Source organism: Equus caballus, chromosome 5, assembly GCF_041296265.1.
Source record: "Equus caballus isolate H_3958 breed thoroughbred chromosome 5, TB-T2T, whole genome shotgun sequence".
Taxonomy (NCBI): domain Eukaryota; kingdom Metazoa; phylum Chordata; class Mammalia; order Perissodactyla; family Equidae; genus Equus; species Equus caballus.
This window is the reverse complement of record NC_091688.1, coordinates 18,198,461-18,219,911: the sequence shown is the minus strand read 5'-3', so window position 1 is coordinate 18,219,911 and position 21,451 is coordinate 18,198,461. Positions and strand designations below refer to the sequence as shown.

General features: G+C 44.6%; 2 protein-coding genes across 5 annotated transcripts in view; one reads left to right on the top strand and one right to left on the bottom strand.

Annotated features, from left to right (window-relative positions):
- Nucleotides 1–5,242, bottom strand: part of TSEN15 (tRNA splicing endonuclease subunit 15) — a 44,483-nt gene extending 39,241 nt beyond the window's left edge. The window contains exon 1 of one of the 2 annotated variants that reach the window (XM_023640700.2): nucleotides 5,103–5,242. The gene's annotated coding sequence lies outside the window, so the exon portion shown is untranslated. Of the gene's footprint in view, nucleotides 1–26; nucleotides 241–5,102 lie in introns of those variants that run through there. The other variant, XM_070267858.1, reaches the window with a different exon arrangement.
- The window catches only part of COLGALT2 (collagen beta(1-O)galactosyltransferase 2), a 104,407-nt gene continuing 87,615 nt past the window's right edge, over nucleotides 4,660–21,451 (top strand). The window contains exons 1-2 of one of the 3 annotated variants that reach the window (XM_070267856.1): nucleotides 4,670–4,817; nucleotides 4,953–5,336. In XM_070267856.1, coding sequence (XP_070123957.1) covers nucleotides 5,074–5,336 — 263 coding nt within the window. In that variant the 5' untranslated portion in view covers nucleotides 4,670–4,817; nucleotides 4,953–5,073. Of the gene's footprint in view, nucleotides 5,337–21,451 lie in introns of all 3 variants that reach the window. The other 2 variants (XM_023640698.2, XM_070267857.1) reach the window with 2 other exon arrangements.

The following is a 21,451-nucleotide window of genomic DNA, read 5'->3' as shown; positions in this document are numbered from 1 at the left end:
AAATTCTGGTTTGAGGCTTTAATTACCTGGAACCTGCAACTCCGCCATGATCGCGCCCATTCAGTATCTTTAAACACAGATGAAGGGGCCGGCCCCGTGGCCGAGTGGTTAAGTTTGCGTGCTCCGCTTTGGCAGCCCAGGGTTTGGATCCTGGGTGCGGACATAGCACCGCTCATTAGGCCATGTTGAGGCAGCGTCCCACATGCCACAACTAGAAGGACCCACAACTAAAATATGCAACTATATACTGGGGGGATTTGGGGAGAAAAAAAAGAGAGAAGATTGGCAACAGTTGTTAGCTCAGGTGCCAATCTTTAAAAAAAAACAAACATGAAAATTTGAAAGCAATATGTAGGCCAACTATATATCAGAGATTTGGCTCATTTTTTTCAGTTTGTAACCAAATTGTTGACTTTTCTAGAAATGATTATATATAAAACTATATAATTTTCCAGATTTCTCTCTTCCCACTTCCCGTCCTGTCCTCTAGTCATGCTCTACTCATTGTGATTTCTTGTGTGCCATGCTCTTGATTCTTTTGCCTCTGTAGTTCCATCTACCTGAAATTTCAAACTCTCCCTACTCTTCTGCCCACTGTCCTTTTCCTAATACATGCCACTCATTTTTCAATACTCAGTTCAAAGACATTTCTTTAATGAAGCATTTCCTAACCATCTCCACCCCCTTCCTTATTCTTCTTTTCCACCATAACGCATATACCAATGTACCATATTTATTTGTCCATATGACACAGCTTAATTATCCATGCACTTCCAGCACCTGTGCCTTGTCACAGAGTAGGTAGTGAACAAATGTTGGAATGAATGAATGAATTCAATTTAAGGAAAACATCTAGTCTTTTTTTTCTTCTTCTTCTCCCCAAAGCCCCCAGTACAGAGTTGTATATTCTAGTTATGAGTGCCTCTGGTTATGCTATATGGGACACCGCCTCAGCATGGCATGATGAGCGGTGCCATGTCCGTGCCCGGGATCCGAACTGGCGAAACCCTGGGCCTCTGAAGCAGAGCACACGCACTTAACCATTTGGCCACGGGCTGGCCCCAACATCTAGTCTTTTAAAATGAGATGCAGGAGTATATTTTAAATTTGTATGAATTTGTTTGGAATTGAAAAACATTTTTCTGTTCTAACTGTTATACAGTTCTTGGATGCAGGCCAGAGCATAGACAAAACTTTGGAACTGAGACAGTTTTATTTTAGCTCTTCCCACCTCAGTCATTGCTCTTTCTTTCCTTCCACCTCCCTATATCCGTTCCCTCTCTAGGACCCAGAGTCCTCAAACCAACCTATCAGAAATCCATAGATCTTGCTTTGTCATCAAAGAGTTCCATTCTCCAAATGAGGATGCCATTCAGTTCCTTTCATCAAAGCTTCTCGTAGTGTATCGCAGTTTAGGTACTGAGATTAAGAAATCTGATGTAATTAATTTACGCAAATGTAGAAATTACAGAAGATATTGCTTAATATTCTTCTCTCAAGTATTTTCCTGTTAAAATTGGTATACTTGTCAATTCTAATGAATGTTTACATTGTAGGATTTTAGCCTGGATAAGAAAAGAGAGTAAAACAATCCAGATAGTGAAAAAAAGGTACTTTGGTGCAGAACAAATAAGCCCTGATGATAAGAAACAAGCCCTCAGCCATGAGGTTCTCTCCTCCAGCTCCAGCCCAGCAGGACGAATGGGGCAGGCCACCATCTTCCTCTTTTCCCCGGGGAGAAGGATTCAAATACTCAACACCCAAATGACTGACATGTAGTAATTTCATAAATGTTTGTTGAGTGAAAAATTGATGCGGGCATTTAAAATTGTTTTTACATAGGAAGAAACTGAAAATTCCTTTCACATAAGAAGAGAGGTCAAGTCGCCAAAACCACACAGAGAATAAGTGACACGGGTGTAACAAAAATTCAGCTCCAAGCTTCCGTTGCTCTTTCTAGCATGTCACAAACAGCTAGAACATGCTAGAACAGCTGCCCCAAAGTTATTTATTTCCTCCTGTTTTTGGCTGCTGGAGCCACAGACACCTTGAGACATTTTCCTGCAAGAAGCCCTCTACCCGCCTCAGAGGCCCTGCCCCCGCCAGAGCCAGGCGGAGGATGAGAATCAAAGAGGTTTTGTTGTCCCGGAAGGAAGGCCCCTGAGCTGGAACAGTGCCGGGAGGGGATGTGAGAAACAGTGCTTACTTCCAACATTCACGCAAGAACTCAGGGGGACCGTCTATTGGCAGTGGAGACAAGGAGATGTGTGTGTACAAGCCTGGCTTTCAACCAATTTTCTATGGAAAGAGCATTATAAGTGATGAATATTCTTTAACATAATTGGCTTTTATTTTTAAATTGTTTTTTATGAATTAACTTTTTTATAGCATTGATTCTACGAGGAAAGAAAACCATCCAGGATTTGCATCACTGATGTCTAAAGAACTTATGGGACAAATCCATCAGTAAGATGGAAGCTCTCCAAGCTTCCGCCCACCCTCCCCATCCCTAAACCCTCCTCTTTAGAATGCTCTTCTATTGTCACACACTCTGTCATGACCTCAGTATCCTCAGTGACTAAATGAGCACTCTAAATTGACTAAAAGTTGTAAATAGGTGTTTTGCAAGTCACGTGGCTGGGAAACCTAGGATTTCATCTACAGACCGGGCTGTAAGTATTTTAGGAGAACCTTGCAGAGCTGGTTTCATGCCAATGTCGTTAGACGCCACACAGGGCCCAGTACCAGTGTATTTGTTTTAGGTGCCACTTCATTCTTGAAAAAAACATGGATTCAGATAAGGTGTTAACTTAAGGTAACAGAAGGAAAATAAGAGAAACATGGATTGCTAGCTTGAAACTCCCTCTGTTTGCAGACAGGTGAACAAATGATAAATATTAAACCAAGCTTTGCTGAGAAGTGGGGATCTTAGTCTTGAAAGATGAGTGGGAAATAGGCTAGGAAAGTGAAAGAAAGAGGACAGAACACCATGGAGATGGTCTCTATGAAACCTTTCCATCCCCATGTTCCCTGCCCAAGGGAGTGTGCCCTCGTCTGTGCCTCTGCTGTAGCTGGTATGTACTACTGTCACGATACCTCTGACAGGTGTTTAATTCTCAGCTTCCCCTACAAGACTGAGAGCCCCTTGAGAGGAAGGACAGTTCCTGAAGGAGGATGGAGGAGAAGGAAATGTCTGTAGGCAGTTAGATACAACGGTATGACGATTAGAGAAGAGGTCAGGGCAGGAGACAGAGATTTGGAGGATGAAATCACCCCAGGAGACCATATGGAGCTAGCAGAGCAGCACACAGTGAACGGGCTCGCACACCAGTAGAATCAGAGGAGACCGAGGAGGAGAGGTTATGTGACAGATTTCGGGAGGTGAGAACTGAAGAGACTTCGCTGAGTCTTCTGGTTCTGAGGTCATCTGTAGCTTTGCCGGAACAGCCTCAGTAAAGAAGGAGGAAACCACACTGCACCGTGGTAGGAGAGACGGGAGGTGAAGAACTGGAGAAAGCAAGTGTAGACCCGTCTTTCAAGGAACTTGGCCAAGAGTGGGGATTGCTAGAAAGAGACACAGGATTAAAACAATTCTTTTAAGGATAGGAGAGGATTAAAAGAGTTTTTAGCTTCAGGGAAAAGAGCTGATAGAGACCAGTTGAAGATTTGGCAGAGAGCAGACATAAACAATGGAGAAAAGTCATGGAGTAGAAGGGAGAGGATGGAATCAAGCCTCTGTCATGAATAGGCAGCTGCAAGTAAGGAGCAGGTTAGTAGGGATATTAGAGACGGGAGTGTTGAGGGAATTCAGTAAAGGAGGTGAATTTTTCTGAGGCAAGGAGGAGGTCAAAGGAGAGCGACGAAGCCTTCTAATAGTTGCAGAGAAGGATGAAGACAGCCAGTAAAAAGACTCTGGGATAGGGCTGAGGGCAAGCTGGGGTTGGAGTCATGAAGGTATAGGGGTACGAATCATCCTGCACATAGATAGACCAAAGCCTACACAATCCCATAAAGAAGTAATTCCAGAGTTCACGACTAGTTTTCCTGTGTCATGTTCAAGTGCAAACATCCTCTGGCAGGGTATCCCAGCAATTTCATTTTACTTGCTAACTGTGTTGTCCTTTACCCCTTCTTCTCTTCTTCCTTATATCTCTTCTCCTCCAAGTGTATGGATTTTCTCTGTTAGTGTGGGTCATTGAGGAATAAGAGAGCCACATAAGCGAATCTCCTCGTTCACACGCCATGTGTCAGGAAGCTCAGGACCCTGAGTTAGCGGCCGAGTGGATCTTCAGAACAATGTCCCACAAGAGGCTTTCCTTTCATTTCTGGGGTTCGCCGATTTGTCTCTAAATTCTCCAAGTCTTTAAACTTGATGTTATTCGGGGTGTACTCAGTCAAGAATGAATCTCAAGACAAATTGACTGCATAAGGAAATGCAAACATTCTGCCTTTGTGGAAGTTAAAAAGTTGTTTATCATAGTAATGAATAGTTGAGTGACTTTCCATTTAGAAGTCTACCCACTTAATCAATAGGTGCATTATGAAAAACTGGATACATTGCATCACTGTGAAGGACTTTAGATTGTGGTTTGCAAAAGCAGAATAAATTTTCTTGGAGTTGTACCGTATGTACACACACACACACACACACACACACACGCCCATTGGCAGACACGGCCACACCTCACAGCGCTGGGGGAAGCCACAGACCTCAGCTGTACAAGCTGAGCCTGGACTGGAGGAACTTTCCGCAAGACAAACAGCCCCACAGACACCGTCTGCGAGCCTGAGCCCCAGGCGAGCGCTGGCAGCCGCAGGTACGCGGTGCTCCCCCGTCAGAGGCTGGGCGGCGCGGCGGCGGCGGCGGGAGGGTCCCGGGCTGCAGAGGTCGGTGCCAGTGTGCACGCCAGCCGGCCGGACCAGCCGCATCCTTGTCCGCCCCTCGCTCGCAGCCCGCCTCGCTCCCCGGAGCCGCCGCCGCCCCTCCCCGCCGGCCTCGGGCGCCCTCCAGCCGCCCGGCTCGCGCTCGCGGCAGGTCCTCCCGCCGCCCGCCCGCCCGCCACAGCCTTGAACATGGCTGCGCGCCCCGCCGCCACCCTCGCCTGGTCGCTGCTTCTCCTCTCCTCGGCTCTGCTCCACGGCGGCTGCCGGGCGCGCTTTGCCGCCGAGCCGGATTCGCAGGACGATGAAGAGGAGGCGGTGGTTTTCCCGGAGTCGCCCGTGCAGAGACCCACGGTGCTCGTGGCCGTCCTGGCCCGCAACGCTGCGCACACGCTGCCTCACTTCCTCGGCTGCCTGGAGCGGCTGGACTACCCCAAGAGCAGGATGGCCATCTGGTGAGCGGCGGGGCTGGAGCGGGGCGGCCTGCCGAGCGCCCCCAGCGCGGCGTGCTCAGCCGTCGTCGCCCGCGCGGGGCCGGGGCTGGCACCGCACTCGGCCGGCGGGCACTGGGCACCGCGCCCCGAGCGCCCGAAGCCGCCGCTGCTGGGCCAGGGGACCGCTTGGGGAACGTGATGCGCACACTCCTCGCTGCTGCGCGTGTTCTGGGTGCATCAGGCGGTCGGGTTGGAAAGGATGCGCGGGTCTGTGTGCGCACGGGATGCTAATGGGAGTAACCAGTCTGCCTGAGCTCCTGTGTAGGGGGTGCTGTGGATCGGGGTGGCCTCGTCCCTCTCCAGAAGGGCTTGGAAGGTCCCGCAAAAGTGCTAGCTTCTCCCCCTTTCAAGTCTCGAGGTTTCCTTCTTCCCCACCTCATATCCCTAGCCCTGGAATGAGGGCATAGGGTGCCCGTCGTCGCCTACACCTCCAGACGCGACAGGGAACGTAACAGCGGCTGGCAAGGGGGGTTCTGCAGTGCCTGGGGTGGCAAAGAGTGTGCTGTCCTCGCTTCCCGGAGCCCGGCTGCTGCTCCCCTCTCTGAGGCTAGAAAAGTGGCTCCTGTTTCTCCTAGGGGGAAGGAGAGTCTGGACCCAGGGTTTGAGGCTAGGTGGGGCCCGCGAGCCCTGTCTCCTCTGAGCCCTCCAGGCTGTCCCCGCCTGTGCATCCTCCTGCGGCACATTCCCAGCCACAGATGCAAACCGCGCGGGGCGGCCTGGAGTACTGCGCCCTGGGGACGGAGCCGCCTTTAGGAGGGTACACAGCCCAGTTTTTTTGCCCTTAGGGTAGAATCCTGGGCCTGGTTCCTGTGTTCGCTGCGGGAAAAGCCAGGGCGTCAGTGGGGGTGGCTGCCTGCCCCAACTTTAGAACTCGGTCCAGTCTCACACCTTTTATAAACGCAAGTATCAGAGGGCACGAGAAGATACTGGCCAGGTGAGCCGCCAAGGGGCCTGTGGAGAAGGAGGTGGACGCTGGCCAGAGGATAGGCAGCCAGGTGCATACACAGGAGGACCATGGCCCTCTAAGGAAGACAGAGCCCAGGTCACTCCGGAGCAGTTTGTCTTGTGTTGATAAAGGGAGCTGTCCACAGACAAGACACATCCTTAAAGCAGCAGTTGGGCAGTAAAGGAAGGATAAAGCAGTAGCTGGAATTGGCAGCCAAATGGTACCTGGTGGGAGAGGGGCAGAGGTGCGAAAGCAAACATGAGATATAGTGCAGCACTGTGCTATACACTGCTTTACTATATGCCCTGCTATACGTGACTGCTGGCACGGAGAGGGGCATGTTATGTGGAAAGTGGGAACGTTGATGCAGCCAGGTTTTAAACCAAAAAGAAGAATTTTTTTTAACCATTTCAGTACCAAAAGAAAATTTCGCAAATGTCAGTTTTTAACTGCTTTTTTCAAAAGAGATGTTTCCAATATGGTCTTGATCTTTATGCATAGTTAAATTTTAAAGAACACGACAGTACTTACTATAGGAGGTTAGTGAGGAGTAAACGGTACTTGGCACAGTTTTGCTCCCTGGTGTGCAGACATTATCTCTTTTATCATACAGTATACTTACTATGATCCTTATTTTACAAACGAAGAAAGTGAGACTTGGATCAGTTCAATAACTCAGAAGTCGCAGAATTAATAAATGCTAAAACTGGAATTTGAACCCAAGTTTATCCCTAAAAAGGTAGTAGTGGGAACATGATATAAGCAAAGCTTATATAAACCTATAAGCTACAAACTAGAAGACTTGAGTTGTTTGTCACTAGCTTGATATGTGGTTTTGGGCCAGTTGCTTGGGTTTCATAGACATCAGTTTCCTCAGTAGTAAAATGAGGGAATTGGAATAAATGATTTCAAAAATTCTTTCTGGCCCTTGAATTCCATACACTTTGTGACATGATCAGAATCAACGAGCAGTCATTGTACATCCTAAGTCCGGGATCTTCCAGGTTCTGTGGACATTGGTGTTCTGCTTGGATGGGTGGTGTTCCAATTCTGCATAGACCTTTGGGATCTATTTTCCCTTCCTCTCATTCATGGTTCATGCAATGGTACCTTGTCCTTCATGGCCAGTGTTGGAAAGTTAAGGAAGAAACCCCCGGCTTGGGTAAGACTTGGGTAATACCTGCATTAGCCACGAAAGACTCCTCTTTGAGTTCTGGATTAGAAACCTTATATCATTTATTTGGTAATAATAATCAAAATGGAAGTTTTTAAATGGTCCTTTACAGCTCTCAAAATATATTCACTGACTACATTATCTCATTTGATTCTCGCTATCATTCTGTAAAGAAATAAAATTATCTCCATTTCATAGAAGAAAACATTGTGTCCAAAGTAAATGACTTACTCAAGGTTACATTTATTCATAAATTTCACAAATACTTAATAGTAAGAGCTCACGGTTCTTCTAAGCATTTTACATCAACTTTCTGGTTTAATCTTCATGATAACCCTATAAGATATGCACTCTTATTATACCCTTTTACAGATGAGAAAACTGAGGCACAGAGAGGTTGTGCGAGCATATGCTCCTAATGACCTTCTTTTGTAAGAACCAGACATTATGTCAGGTTGGGGCTGAAAAAAGTTGAATAAGATGTGGCTTCTCACAGACAAATATGATTCTTCTTACTAGGCAGTAGAAGGTGATCTGAATGGCATTTATAGGGTTTGGGTGAGCGACAAAGGACTTCTAAATCAGATTGGGGCAGTTGTGTGATCCTGGAAGGTGTGTGGTCTTGAGAGTTGACACTTAGTTTGAACTCGGTTTTGAAGGACAAACAGGAATCCACTAAAACTTGGGAAGGAAGGAGGATTCCAGAAAGAGGGAACAGAGAGGTATAAAAAAAAAGGCACTGATGTTAACCAGAGTTTCCTATCAGGGGAGATAAAGTGGGTGGCAGGTCTACTGATTGTAAATCTCCAAATTCATTGCATTGTACCATCAGAGTTGGCACTAGGAGAATGTTTGGCTGGGAAGGTTATGGGATGTAACCCTCCTGGAGGGGGTGGTACCTCAGTTTAGGATGCTACGGCTTTGAGGGGCTCCTGCCAATCACTTGCCTCTAGTCTCTCTCCCAAGCTCTACTGACATTCTGAGATTCCAAACCGACTAGTATGCACTCTGCAAAGCCAGCATACACTGATGTCAAAAATGATCAGTGTCAAAAACGGCTTTGAGCAATCCAGAACTTGGCAAAACAGGACTATGTTGAGTCCAGAGTCTGGGCAGCCAGTTTTCATTTAATCTTATCTCAGTGACTGTGCAGGCTCACTCTTCTCTTCTCATTCATCTGCTTACCTCTAACGATGGCTGGAGGAGCATCTGCTAAGACTTCTTTCCCGCCTGAGTAATTGGGAGGCCTGGCTCACTGATCACATTCAGACTTCCTGGTGATGTGATTTTTCTCTCACCTAAAGTTCTGGACCAGATCCGTGCTAAGTACCAACAAATTGACTTGAAAATTTTGCTGTTGGAGAATGAATGCAGTTATCTCAGTTAGCATCAAGTTTATTTGAATTAGGCTTAATTAAGGAAAGTTTCTGGTTTAGAGATACTTTGCACCAGCAAAAAGAAAAACTTGTCACATTTACCTATATGAAGTCGAAACCCCACCAAACGGTTTTCTTCCAAATATCACAACTCTGTGATAAGGAACTAAGATATTCCTTGTGTTCTAATTAAAACCTGCACTGAGTTAATGGGAATCACTGCTGTGCTGAGACGAAGGGAACTGTTTGGCATTGTGACATGAGGAAGTGCGCTTCAGTGGGTTCTCTTTAATTCAGTGGAGCCATGAACAGCGGCCTTAGCAATAGAGGCAAGGCTGATCTCATCCCCCTTCCCAAACCTATGATTAAGGGGAGCAGTGCCAAGGACCAGGATAATGAAAAATGGAGCAGGGCACGAGGAAAAACATTTGACCCAAAAGATACATTAAGTTAGTTTGTGTTTTGGAGAGCCTACCATTGCCTGTGGGAAGACAGTTGGGATTCAAGCGTCTGTGCAGTCACAAGGCAGTAACTGCCATGTAATTACAGAATGATTTGGGCATTTCATTTGGTAGAGTTTTGAAAAGCAATACACTACATTGGGAACCATTGTATGGCTCTCTAAATAAAGAGATGAGTTACTGTTGACAGAAATGTGAGCAATGATATTTCTACCTGTTCTGGGGCACTGATCCTGACATTTCACACACTACTTTACCCGTGCAGTGTTTGAGGATTAGCTTGAATTTATCTCCACTCCTTGATCCTCAACCAGTAGCGCTTTGGTGAACGTTCAACTAGATACACTAATATAAGTGTGTTTGTAAAGTGTTCCAAGCTACTATTAATGATAGTTTTCAGCACCAGCGGTGAGAATGATGTTACGTTTTATCATTACAATCTTGCCATTAAATTTACGTTATCTCTGTGGATAGAAGTTTCAGATCCTAGCTGAAAAAGTAGATGATTCTTTGGTTCTCTTCTCTCTGTTAGTCTGTTTTCCTCAGCTTTCCACCTTTTTTTCCTTATTTTTCCCTCCCTGGGGGTTTAGTGCTGAGGAGGGAAGATGCAAACTTAGAGTCCCATAGACTGGGGCTCAAATCTCCTGTGTGATCATGGGCTCATCAGTGAACCTCTACTCGTGGCTTCCTCAGCTGGAGATGACTAATAATGACACCTACCTCAGGATTATTATAACAAGAAAATGAGATAATGTATGTACAATGTCTTTTACATAAATGCTGCTAAATAGATAATAGTTGCTATTTCGTATCCATCTTTTCCTTTTGGTTCCATCTCCTTTATCTTTCTCTTCCCAAATGAAGATTTAAAAAAAGAATGTTCAAAAGGAACTCTGTTTATTTTCTTCCTTCCAGCAAAAAACTATCAGCAAAATGAAAACTAACATTTATGGAGGTGCTGTTGTAAACTCTTTGGTATGATAACTGATTCACTCTTGACAACAACCCTAGGTAAGAGGTGCCATTACTCTCCTCATTTTACACAGGAGGAAACTGAGGCACAGAGAATTTAAATAACATGCGTGAGGTCACAAGTCTAGTGCATGGTGGAGCCAGGATGTGACCCAGACGGCTAATGTCACCGACTGAGTACTGATGGTCTGTTTAAGATCAAGAAAGGACCAATTAGCTCTAGTTTTTGTTTCTGTCAGTTGACCCAACTTAGGAAGATAAGAGTGCTAGTGTTTCTTTCAAACAAGAATGGCCCCTTCTGCTTGAGTGACACAGGGACTCAGTGATTCCCTTCCGCTGTCTTGATAATTTTGTCACTTAACTTAGGTGCTTTCTAGTTACTGAACTCTCCTCTATGTTGGTATATTTCATAGGAACAGAATGAGACTAAATATATGGGTGCACATAAATATGCAGATCACTTGTTATGATCACAGCACATAGCATCCGAAAGAAATTTATCAAGTATTGTTCATGGCAAATGAATAAGATAGCCCTATTCATACGCATGGTGGCTGTAGCATTTGGGGTTCATATTGGTAAAACAGAGCATCAGTTTTTCAGCCTCTTTAATTAGTGGTCTTCAATTTGGTTGACCATGAGGCTCAACTTTCTTCCAAATGGCTGGAGAAAACAATCAATCCTTTCCCCACCCTCCAATTTCAAAACACGATTGGACCTCAGAATTATATATTCCCTTTGGGTAAAAACTGAAGTGACTAATAAATGTCACCAATCCTATTGTTCTAGTTATGACAAATTGCCTGCAGAATTAAAAAGGATGCCTACATTGTCCTGGTTCTATTTTATTAATTGACTTCCACAGATGGGGAAAACAAGCACAGGGCAGTTAAAGGAATTTCCCCCTGTCTATTACGTAGTGAATAAGTGTGGGGCTGAGAGAACAGATTTCTAGATTTTAAACACTATGGCTGTTTTTATGTTGATTAATTTTATAGTGAATATTGCTCATGGTTTAAAGGACACGCCAGTTTTCTAAGCAGGGTTTGGTCTTATAGATTTGTCTTCATTTCCTTTCTCTAGGTGATTCTTCCACTGAGTTTCTTTGTGACTCCAGGCACATAAGCATGCTTTTTGTGGCCCTCTCCCTTGACTTCTCTGGTGGTCGTAGGAACAAACACTGAAAGCTTTGTAACCAGAAAGGCTTCTGGTTGTGCCTCAGTCCTTTTTCCGACACTTAAATGTACACATGGGTCATATCACTGTGTGGCACTGTCTTAGGTCTATGGCACAGAATAGCAGAACCATTATAAGGCTTATGTGGAAACCATAGTCGGACTATTAAAAGGCTTGCTTCTGCACGTTTCTTCAAATAACATAACAATATACAGCAGAGTTCAAGTCTAAGAGAAAATGATTTGCCTAGAGTATGGCTGTTAGTCCAGATCCCCAGTTACCATATTATGAAGAAGTTTCACTATATGTGTTTAAATCATAACTATTATTCATAAGGAATTACAAAATGCACATATTGTATTTGTTTGGACATTTTTATTCTCAAGGAGTGATTTGTTCAGTTAATTGCGCTTATATTGTTAGCATATCAAAAGTTGCTGATTTAAAAAAATTTTAAATCCTGGAGGGGTCTTGTAGATTTACTTAATAGTAATTTAATTATTTTAAGAATTTTCTCTCCTGACTTTTTTTTAAAAATCAAAACAGTAATAAACTCCCATAATAAAAATTCAAACAGCATGAATGGAAATAGGATAAAAAGTAAATCTCCCTTCTACTCCATACCACCTGCCAGAGGCAACCAATGTTAATAGTTTCTTGTGTATTCTTTTAGAAACTTTCTGTGTGTATACATGTATCCTTTTAATGTTAACCCAAATATGAGCGTTTTATATATCCTGTTCTGCATGAGTGGGATGTTTTTAAATCAGTCTCTCTATCCCAGGTTTTTAAACCTCTGCCAGCCCACCTACACCCATGCCCTGGGTGGCACAGTAAAAGCCAGTTTCACACAACAGCTGTTCCAAGCAGTCACTCTAAACCCCTCCCTGATGACACTCATCCTGCTCTCTTGTCCTTGTGTCTCTGGCCCCTAGAAAATCTGACCTTAAGCCATTAAAAAAAAAACTTTTTTATGAAGCGTAATATGCATCCAAAAAGTACACGTATCATAAATGAATAACTGGATAACTTTTCACAAACTGAACACGCCTGGGTAACCAGCACCTGCCTTGCCAGGTCTGCATTCGTGCACAGCAACGTTCCCTGGGGCTGAATATCCCCCGGCCCCTGGACTTTGTCCAGGCAGTCAAGTCCCCATCAGACCCACCCTGTGTGCACTTGCGACGAGCCCCAGCTGGCTGACTCTTTGACGTGGTTTGCCTGGCCCCTGTAGGCATTTGGGTGGTGACCCTGTTCCCTCCTCAGGCTCCTCAGGAGCCCTGGGACTCAAGTAGTAACTGCTTTCTAGAACCAGCAGGTTTGGCAAGCTGCCAGCGAGTGATCTAGTGGTAAAAGGATCAGGATCATATTACTTTTCCCTCGGCTCTCCATTCCTCTGGTAGGAAAGCTGTGTGTTAATGTTCCTAAAAGTAAAAAAGGATCTCATTATAGGTAATAATTGAAAAGCCATGCAGAATATAAATAGAGTGGCTGTAATTAATTCACTGGGGCTTGCTGCCGTTCAGATCCATGAAAATGCAGTGTTTGTGGTTTGTGGCATTAGCCAAGTCTCTTGCATGAATTAAACCTTAGATTTGGCTGGAGGGTATTTCTTTTCCTCTCTAGGAGCACCATACAGGAATCGTTTCAGTCTTAGACTTCCAGGAATAGCTTCATGACATCCTGCCATGGGTGAACTTATGACTTTGTAACATGTTTCATTTAACTGAGGCAGCAATTGGTATTATTTCAGTTGTTTGTCAAATTTAGCAAGCTAAGACCTGTCCCTGACTTGTTGGTTTAGCTGATGAGATTTTGTTCCTCTGCAAACATAATGCAAAATGTCCCCCCCCCCCAGCATTTTCTGATTAATGTTTCAAGACCCCTTAGAAGATGTGCATTTCAGAAACATACATGATAACATAAGTAATGATCCTGAGCAGCGTGCCCCTAAGAAGATGGCGGAAGATTGAGTGTGGGGGAAGGCCATGGCTGATGACACATTGTCATGAGTACCTGGCTTAAGTGATAAATTGCCTGTATTGGAAGAATTCTTTACCTTCTAGGTTGAATTACTTCAAAGTCTGTTAAGGGGGTGTCAGGCTGCAGAGGGAGGTTTCCTTAAATGGAGCTGTCCCCATTTTGGCTGTTGCTATGGTCTGAAAGTTTGTGTCCCTCCCCGCCAAATTCATATGTTGAAATCCTAACCCCCAAAGATGATGGTATTGGGAGGTGGGGTCTTTAGGCGGTGCGTAAGTCCTGAGGGTGGAGCTCTCATGAATGGGATTAGTGCCTCATTTAAAGAGGCTCCAGAGAGATCCCTCACCCTTCTACCACGTGAGGACACAGTGAGGAGTCTGAAACCTGGAAGAGGGCCTTCACTGGAACCTGACCATGCTGGCATCCTGATCTTGGACTTCTGGCTCCCAGAACTGTGAGAAATACATTTCTGTTGTTTATAAGCTATCCAGTCTGTGATATTATAGCAGCCTGAACAGACTAAGATGGCTGTGAAGCCCAAGAAAACCATGAAGATAGCCAAAAGTGCCTCCATTTTAGACAATAGGGAAGCAGAACTCTTTCTTTCTGTCCCCTCTTCTTTCTGAGCATGATTGTGTATGTTTTGGAGGTGGAGGGCCATGGGCTATGGCAAGCTTCCTCTTCTTACGGGGCGGGGGATGATTCTGAGAAAGGAGAATGTAAGGGTGTACATTGATTGGCATTCTCCCCAAAAGTCATGCTAAGTGAGAAACTGCTGCTTTTCAGGGTCTTGGGAAAGACAGAATTTTCTGGAGACTAACAGTGAAACTTAAATTCCTGGGCTATCTGTGAGAAATAGGGTTGTGGACATTTGGGGTGGGGGCATTCCCTACATGGAGTCCCTTGCTGGACTGCTGGACTGCTTTTTAGTTTCTTGGTTTCCAGCCAGCCCCATAGTCTGTCCAAGCTCCACACACCAGAGTGATTATGGTTTAGACCCGCCAAGATAGTGGAAAGTTGCTGCCAAGTGGAATTAGGATTTTTCATGTCATCACCGCACCATTGAACAGTGAGCTTATATGCAGCTCCCACGTTGCTGCACTCCCTCCGCCAGAAGCAGGTTGTGGTGGGAGAGCATTCAGACAGTCAGACCATGTCTCGTGCTTCAGATGGATTTTGTGGAGTTGGCATGTAAGGCCTGAAACAGCCACATACTAAAACATTTTAGAAAATTATGAATCTCCTCTCTGCCTTTCCCCAATCTTCTTAGACTTTAAGATTTACTCATTGATTTCCATCCTGGAAAATTCTCTTTACCGAGATAAACTATGAATTTCTAAAGCAATGGACTTAAAAATGTTATGTAAAGCCTTTCATTTATTTGGCCGTCACTGATTGTCTATGTGGGTAAATCCAGGTAATCATGTTGAAATTAGTAATTGCAGGGGCCTAAAAGGGACTCATCCCCACTGGTCAAGTTCATTGGCCAGGAGTGGACATGGCCCTCATCACCGTTCTGCTGACCTTTTGGTATAAGGCTGCTGGGCTTCAACTAGTGTTCCTGAATACTGGTTCAGGGGCCAGCTGCGACACAACACCTAGAACATTTATTAGTTACATAAATTTCTGGGCCCTGTTTCAGCCACATTCAATCAGATGGCCTGTGAGAGGGGCCTGGGAATCTATATCTTAAACATGTACACAAGTGATTTGGAGGCACCGCTGGGTTTGGGAACTGCAAGAGATTAGTTCCAGGAAGACCCCATGAGGAACAGGGGACCCTCACGGAAGGACTGGAGGTCATGTATGGATCTCAAGTACAAGCTATGGGATTTACAGAGCTTGGAAATTTGGCCTACTGTGGAATCTTCTAAACTCTAGGTTCCAGATGCTTAAGCAATCAAGAAGGCCAAGGGGTTTTCTTATTAGGAAAAGCAGTAAAGTACAGGATTACAAAGGAGAGGCTCCACCAGGCATCCATCGTTTATGTTTTTTATTAAGTCAAGCACATATGTTCTCCCTCCTTCCAACAGTGGTTATTTAAAAAAAAAATTATTTTTAGTACCTCAAACTGCCCACTGTAAGCACGTTGCACTAGGACTTGGCGTAAAGTGACACTCCCTCAAACCTTTTTTTGCTCAGTGTATCTCACATCATGAGCTCATTAAGCATCTAGTTTTATAGAAGAAAAGATATCTGTTGAGGAACATCTCTTAATCCACTGGGGGGAAATCCAACCAGTGCATTTCCTTCAAATAAACAGTGGTCATTTGAACCACTTCAGTCCTCGGATTCCCTAATCTTCGTTCCTTTGTTGCTTGTATTTAATTTTCTTATCTTTGATTTTCTCTTTGGCATGCTATTAAAAATTCCTCCCCTCATTTGTGAAAAATAAAAACAGTCTATTAAATTCCCCTGCTTTTAGCAGTTGGCAGTTCAGCCTTAATGATATGATATTACAAAGCCCCTGGCCAGCCTGGTGTCTTCACCAGTTATGAAATCACAATATAACTTTTTGGAAATTCACACAGGTCTAGTCTGCCGCACCGAGGATTGTTCCCAGTTTGTCAGCAAAGGGATGTGCTAGGGTGACATGGCAGCATCGTTACAGCCTCACCGACAGGCAGCCTTCTCTGGGGAAGATCACAACTCAGTTGCTAAATTTCTCGCTGTTCCACACCCTAGTTTTGTTGTGTCCTTCTGGTGACAAATCTAGCAAAATTCCACAGTAAATGTTCTCAGGTTTATGCATCCATTTTCTCTTTTAGTCCTTCTTCTCAAAAATGTGAGCTGCATTCTACAGCTCTGTGCGTCCCGCCAGCACCTGGGGGTCTTCAGGACAGTTGCTTCTGGCCGAAAGCAGCCTCATCCATTTCTCCCCTAGTGTGCACATATCATCATTTTATTGTTTACGCTGTCTTGTGAAAGGACTAGGAGGCATTGCTCACACTGTGTTGCTTTGAATAAGCCACTTATTCTCCCTGGGCCTCAGTTTTCTCTCCTGTAACATGAGGGAGATGTGCTCGAGCTGTAGTTCTCAAATGTGGCTGCTTATTAGAATCATTTGATGAGGTTTTCAAAAATGCTGATGCCCGGGCCCCACCCCCCGACCGTGGAAGTCTGAATCTCTAGGGTAGGGCCAGGGCAAGTGACATATTTTGAAAACTTCCAGTGGGTGGTAACGTGCAGCCAGGCCTGAGAACCTCTGGATGAGAGGTTCTCTGGGGTCCCTTCCCAAGCTGACATGAGTACCCCCTTCATGGGAGTGACTGTACCTGAAGAATTTTCATGAATCGTAACTCTGCATGATTGGTGTTTCCTGGACCCTCAGCCCAACTTTAGATCTTTTTGGAGCAGCCTAAAAAAAAATCTAAGTTTTCTTAGAAGCTTGTTGTATTTCCTCCTGTCGTATACGGTGCCCAAGGGTGTTCACTGAGCGTGTTGTCTCCTGCAGACGGCGTGTGCTACACGATGACCCAGCTGCCAAGGGACTTGGCAACAAGAGGGCTGGCCTTGCAGGGGCACAGACTGAACTTCTCATGAAGGGACTGTGTGAACCAGGAGGAGAAGCAGCTGTAGCCCGGGGCTTCCTTCCTGTGGCACACAGATGCTGCCCCTTAGCTGGGGGAGCTGCTTCTATCAAGGCTTCTAAGCACATCTAGCTAAGCTCCAGCTGCTCAGGATTCCTTCCTGTGGTGTGTGTTTTGGTGTGTTGCCCAGCCTTGCTTTTCGGCGTCTATTTCATACGGGTGCAGGGCCTCTAATCATCTCTGGGTATCGAATTCTGATGTTACTTTTAATGGCTTTGGATTTTAGCTTCTTTTGTTTCTAGATTTGCATAAACAGTGCTGCCTTTGTCCTGTGGTCTTGACACAGCTTCAAAGCCTTAACTGGGCATCAAAGACACACTGGATCCTCATTTCTTAGGCATCACATTGCAGCAACGCCAGCAGGTGACTGAAGGTTACAGCCCCACTCTGGGCCAGTTTTCTGTCTCCCTAAGATTAGATTCTGCCAAGTTCCCTTTGATAGCAGTGCTGAGTCTTAATAGCTTTTCCAAAGGCCTGCACAAATACTGGTGAACTAAAAGGACACTACCGGTGTTTGTCTGAAGAGGAAAGGACAGTAATTCACTAATATTTACTGCACTTTCCCGCTCCCATGAGAGGCAGATTATTAAGTTCCCTCTGGGAAGCATGGAAACTTCAGGCCCATTGGCCAGTCTTTGCTGATGTTGGCATGGTGAGGCCCAAACCCCCATTTTCCCATGTGTCTTATCAAAATAGAGTGAGTAATTGAACTCTGGGTTATCCATGCATGAATTATCTGTATTTGGGGTATACAGAGGCCAGTTTTTGATAACAGGTCAGTTTGGTCCAATCATCAAGTGGTACACCCCTGAGCTGTATCTCCCACTATGCTGCTGGGTAGTTGTGTGTTTAGACACAGAGAGTAATTTTTATCTCAGCCCAGAAAAAAAGCTGGAAAGTGTGTAGCAACATTCCACGCAGGGCATTCCAGTACCCGTTTTACCTGATTTCTTAACTGTTTCTTCTTTTGCATCACCTATGCCACGCACAATCATATTTTCAGATTTTCTTGAATTCTTTGCCTTGCCTTGGTCTCCTCATCTATACAATGAATGCTGGATACTCTGATCGTTAAAGACTCCTCTAGCCACGATGGGCTATGTATTTGCAGTTCCACCACTGATACCGTGAAAAATGAAACAACTTACTCCGTTGCTGTATTATTTAAGATGGCATTTGGGTCTTAGTTTCTTTATTTGTACTTAGATTTACCTTCTTCGGTAGTTTTGACTTATCCGTGTCTCATATCCTTGGTGAATCGACTGATGATTCATATCTATATAAAACTATAAAATTAAAAATTTTTTTTGCCCTTTGTGATGGTTAATTTTATATGTCAAGTTATCTGGAGCATGGTACCCAGATATGTGGTCAAACATTATTCTGGATGTTTCTGTGAGGATGTTTTTAGATGAGATTTACATTTAAATCAGTGGACTTTGAGTAAAGCTGATTGCCTTCCATAATGTGGGTGGGCTTTATCTAATCAGTTGAAGGCCTGAATAGAGCAGAAGACCGACCACTTGAAGCAAGAAGGAATTGTGCCATCAAAGTGCCTTTGGACTTGAACTGCAATATTGGCTCTTCCCTGAGTCTCCAGCCTGCCAGCTCACCCCACAAACTTTGAACCTGCCAACTTTCATAATTATGTGAGCCAGTTCTTCAAATTCTGAGTGTGTGTGTATATAGACAGAGAGAAAGAGAGAGAGACAGACAGGTAAATAATATAGTATATATTATAGAGAGGTATGCAATATATTACAAAACATGTTGTATATAGTATCTCTCTCTCTATATCTCTCTCTTTATAACCTATTGGTTCTGTTTCTCTGGAAAACCCTGAATAGTCTAACCTCTAAGCTGAAAGAAAAAAAACACCCCTTTTATGAACAACAACCAAAAGAAAGCCTGTGATGAGAAGAAGAACCCAGAGAATTATGTCAGAAGAGAAAGTTCCAGATCTGAAAACTGGGAAAGCCATTGCTATTGATGCCTGGGATGGAATATTTGCAGCTGAATATACATATTGCAGGCGTTTTGTTAGATTTGACTTTTCTCATGCATGAAAAATGAGTAAATGCGAGTCTTTCCTAGAAGATCCCCTTCTTTTTTGGGAAAAAAAGAATAGGAGTTTGGGGCCAGCCTGGTGGTGTAGTGGTTAAGTTTGGGCGCTCTGCTTCAGCAGCCAGGGGTTCACAGGTTCGGATCCCTGGCACAGACCTAGCACCACTTGTCAGGCCACACTATGGTGGCATCCCACATAAAATAGAGGAAGATTGGCACAGATGTTAGCTCAGCAACAATCTTCCTCAAGCAAAAAGAGGAAGATTGGCAACAGATGTTAGCCCATGGCCAATCTTCCTCACAAAACAAACAAAAAAAGGAGTTTGACATTTGCTATGGTGATGGGAAACATCCTTTGCAAAAGCTGCTGGCCGGGGCAGGCCCTGTGGCCGAGTGGTTAAGTTGGTGTGCTCCACTCGGTGGCCCAGGGATTCGCCAGTTCAGATCCTAGACACGGACATGGCACGGCTCATCAGGCCATGCTGAGGCAGCATCCCACATGCCACAACTAGAAGGACCCACAACTGAAATATGCAACTATGTCCTGGGGGGATTTGGGGAGAAAAAGCAGAAATAGCTTGCATGAGCAATTCGGGGCCTAGGAGAACCTGACAGTTGGAAGTGAAGTTTCACTAGGCTAACGGGTTATTGCACTGAAGTGATAGCTCCTCCCCAGGGAGAGGCTTTGCTTCACAGGGGTGTCGTTATACCGCAGAGAGGCTGAAGATTGGTCTGTGCTGACGCCTTCAGAGGCCGGAGCAGGAGTAACTGTGAAAGGTCCTTGTAACATGAAGCTGGGTGGGGCTGTGTCCTTCCTTGCTGATGCTTTTGTGTAGGAGCAGAAGAAAAAGGTAGGGGTGTGGAGGCCGGGGAGACAGAATCACTTGTCTCTTGATTTTGAATTTATAGACTGCAGAAAGATAAAATTAAGAAGGCAGCAATTTTCTTTTTCAAAGAGAGTTCCCAGTAGTGACTCTTTGATTTACATTCCTGCAAGTCAGTCTCTAAACTCAGACTCTTCCTTTTCTGAGCTATAACCAATAAATAAAAAAGCTAAATCTGGGGACCGGCCCCGTGGTCCAGTGGTTAAATTTCTGAGTCCTCCACTTCGGCAGCCCAGGTTCGCTGGTTCAGATCCTGGGCATGGACCTACTCTACTCACCAGCCATGCTGTGGCAGCATCCCACATAAAAAATAGAGGAAGATTGGCACAGATGTTAGCTCAGGGCTAATCTTTCTCAAGCAGAAAAAAAAAAAAAACCCAAAAATCAAGAAGAAGATTGCCAACGTTTTAACAAACGTTGGTGAATCTTGCTCACTGAAAAAAAAAAAAAACCAAACCTTTTGCTGGATCAGAATTAGAATTATCTTGAGAAAGTGCTGCTCTTTGGCTGCTTCTCTCTGCTCTCTCTGCTCTTGGCCGCTCCAGTGATGCTCTCAAGCTGTAAGCTAGCCACCTCCCCTCCCTACGGTCTAGCACCAGCTGTTAGGTTTCTGAAGTAAGTCTCTTCTAGGACGCCTTAGCAGCACCGGGGTTCAGGCGTGGTAACATGAAATGCCCTAGTGAGTTTATCTTCTGATGTAACAGTAAATGTGATTTAAGAGACAAAGCATCAAACAATCTCTGCCGTGAGGTGCAGTGGATTTTGAAGCTCTTCCTCTCTTCTGTGTAACAAAGTATCTGAGATTTGGTGCAGCTTCCCCTAATCTGTATATCAACTGTCAGGTTTTAGACAATAAACTGAGTTGAGGTTCTGTAGCTTTGAGCTAGAAGTTGCCCTAAAAAGGAACATTTCATCTTTTTGATGTCGTAGGAGCAGAGGGTAAATAAACCATAGTCCGTGTTTTACTTTCTGCAAACATTTCTCCCTAGTCTATTTTTGGAGTTCTCATTCTAATTAAATCTCACTCTTACTCACTACTCCTGCACCATGGATTTGGCTCTATTTTCTCTTCTCCGATTCTTTCCTTTTAATTTTTTCAAAGAGGCATTTTTCTAGGTAGGTTTGGTTAATTTATTGATGGATTGATCTGTTCATTTATCCATAGAATTGGCGGTACTAGAAATTCAGGCGTCTTATCTGAAATAATTAGGAGAAACTATTCTTTGCATCACCTTGTAAAAAATTATTATGACTTTAAAAAGTCCAGACAGATAATTCCTGTTTTCAGCAACTTAAAAAAAACAAGTATTTGCCTTCCTTGGCCTTTGATCCCTGAGAAGACCAAGGTTACACATGGCTGCCGTCTGTAGTTCATTTCATCCTGGGTGGTAAAATAATACACTATTGTTTCATTTCCAGGCCCCTGAATGATCAACTGTTAACGAGTGAGGTC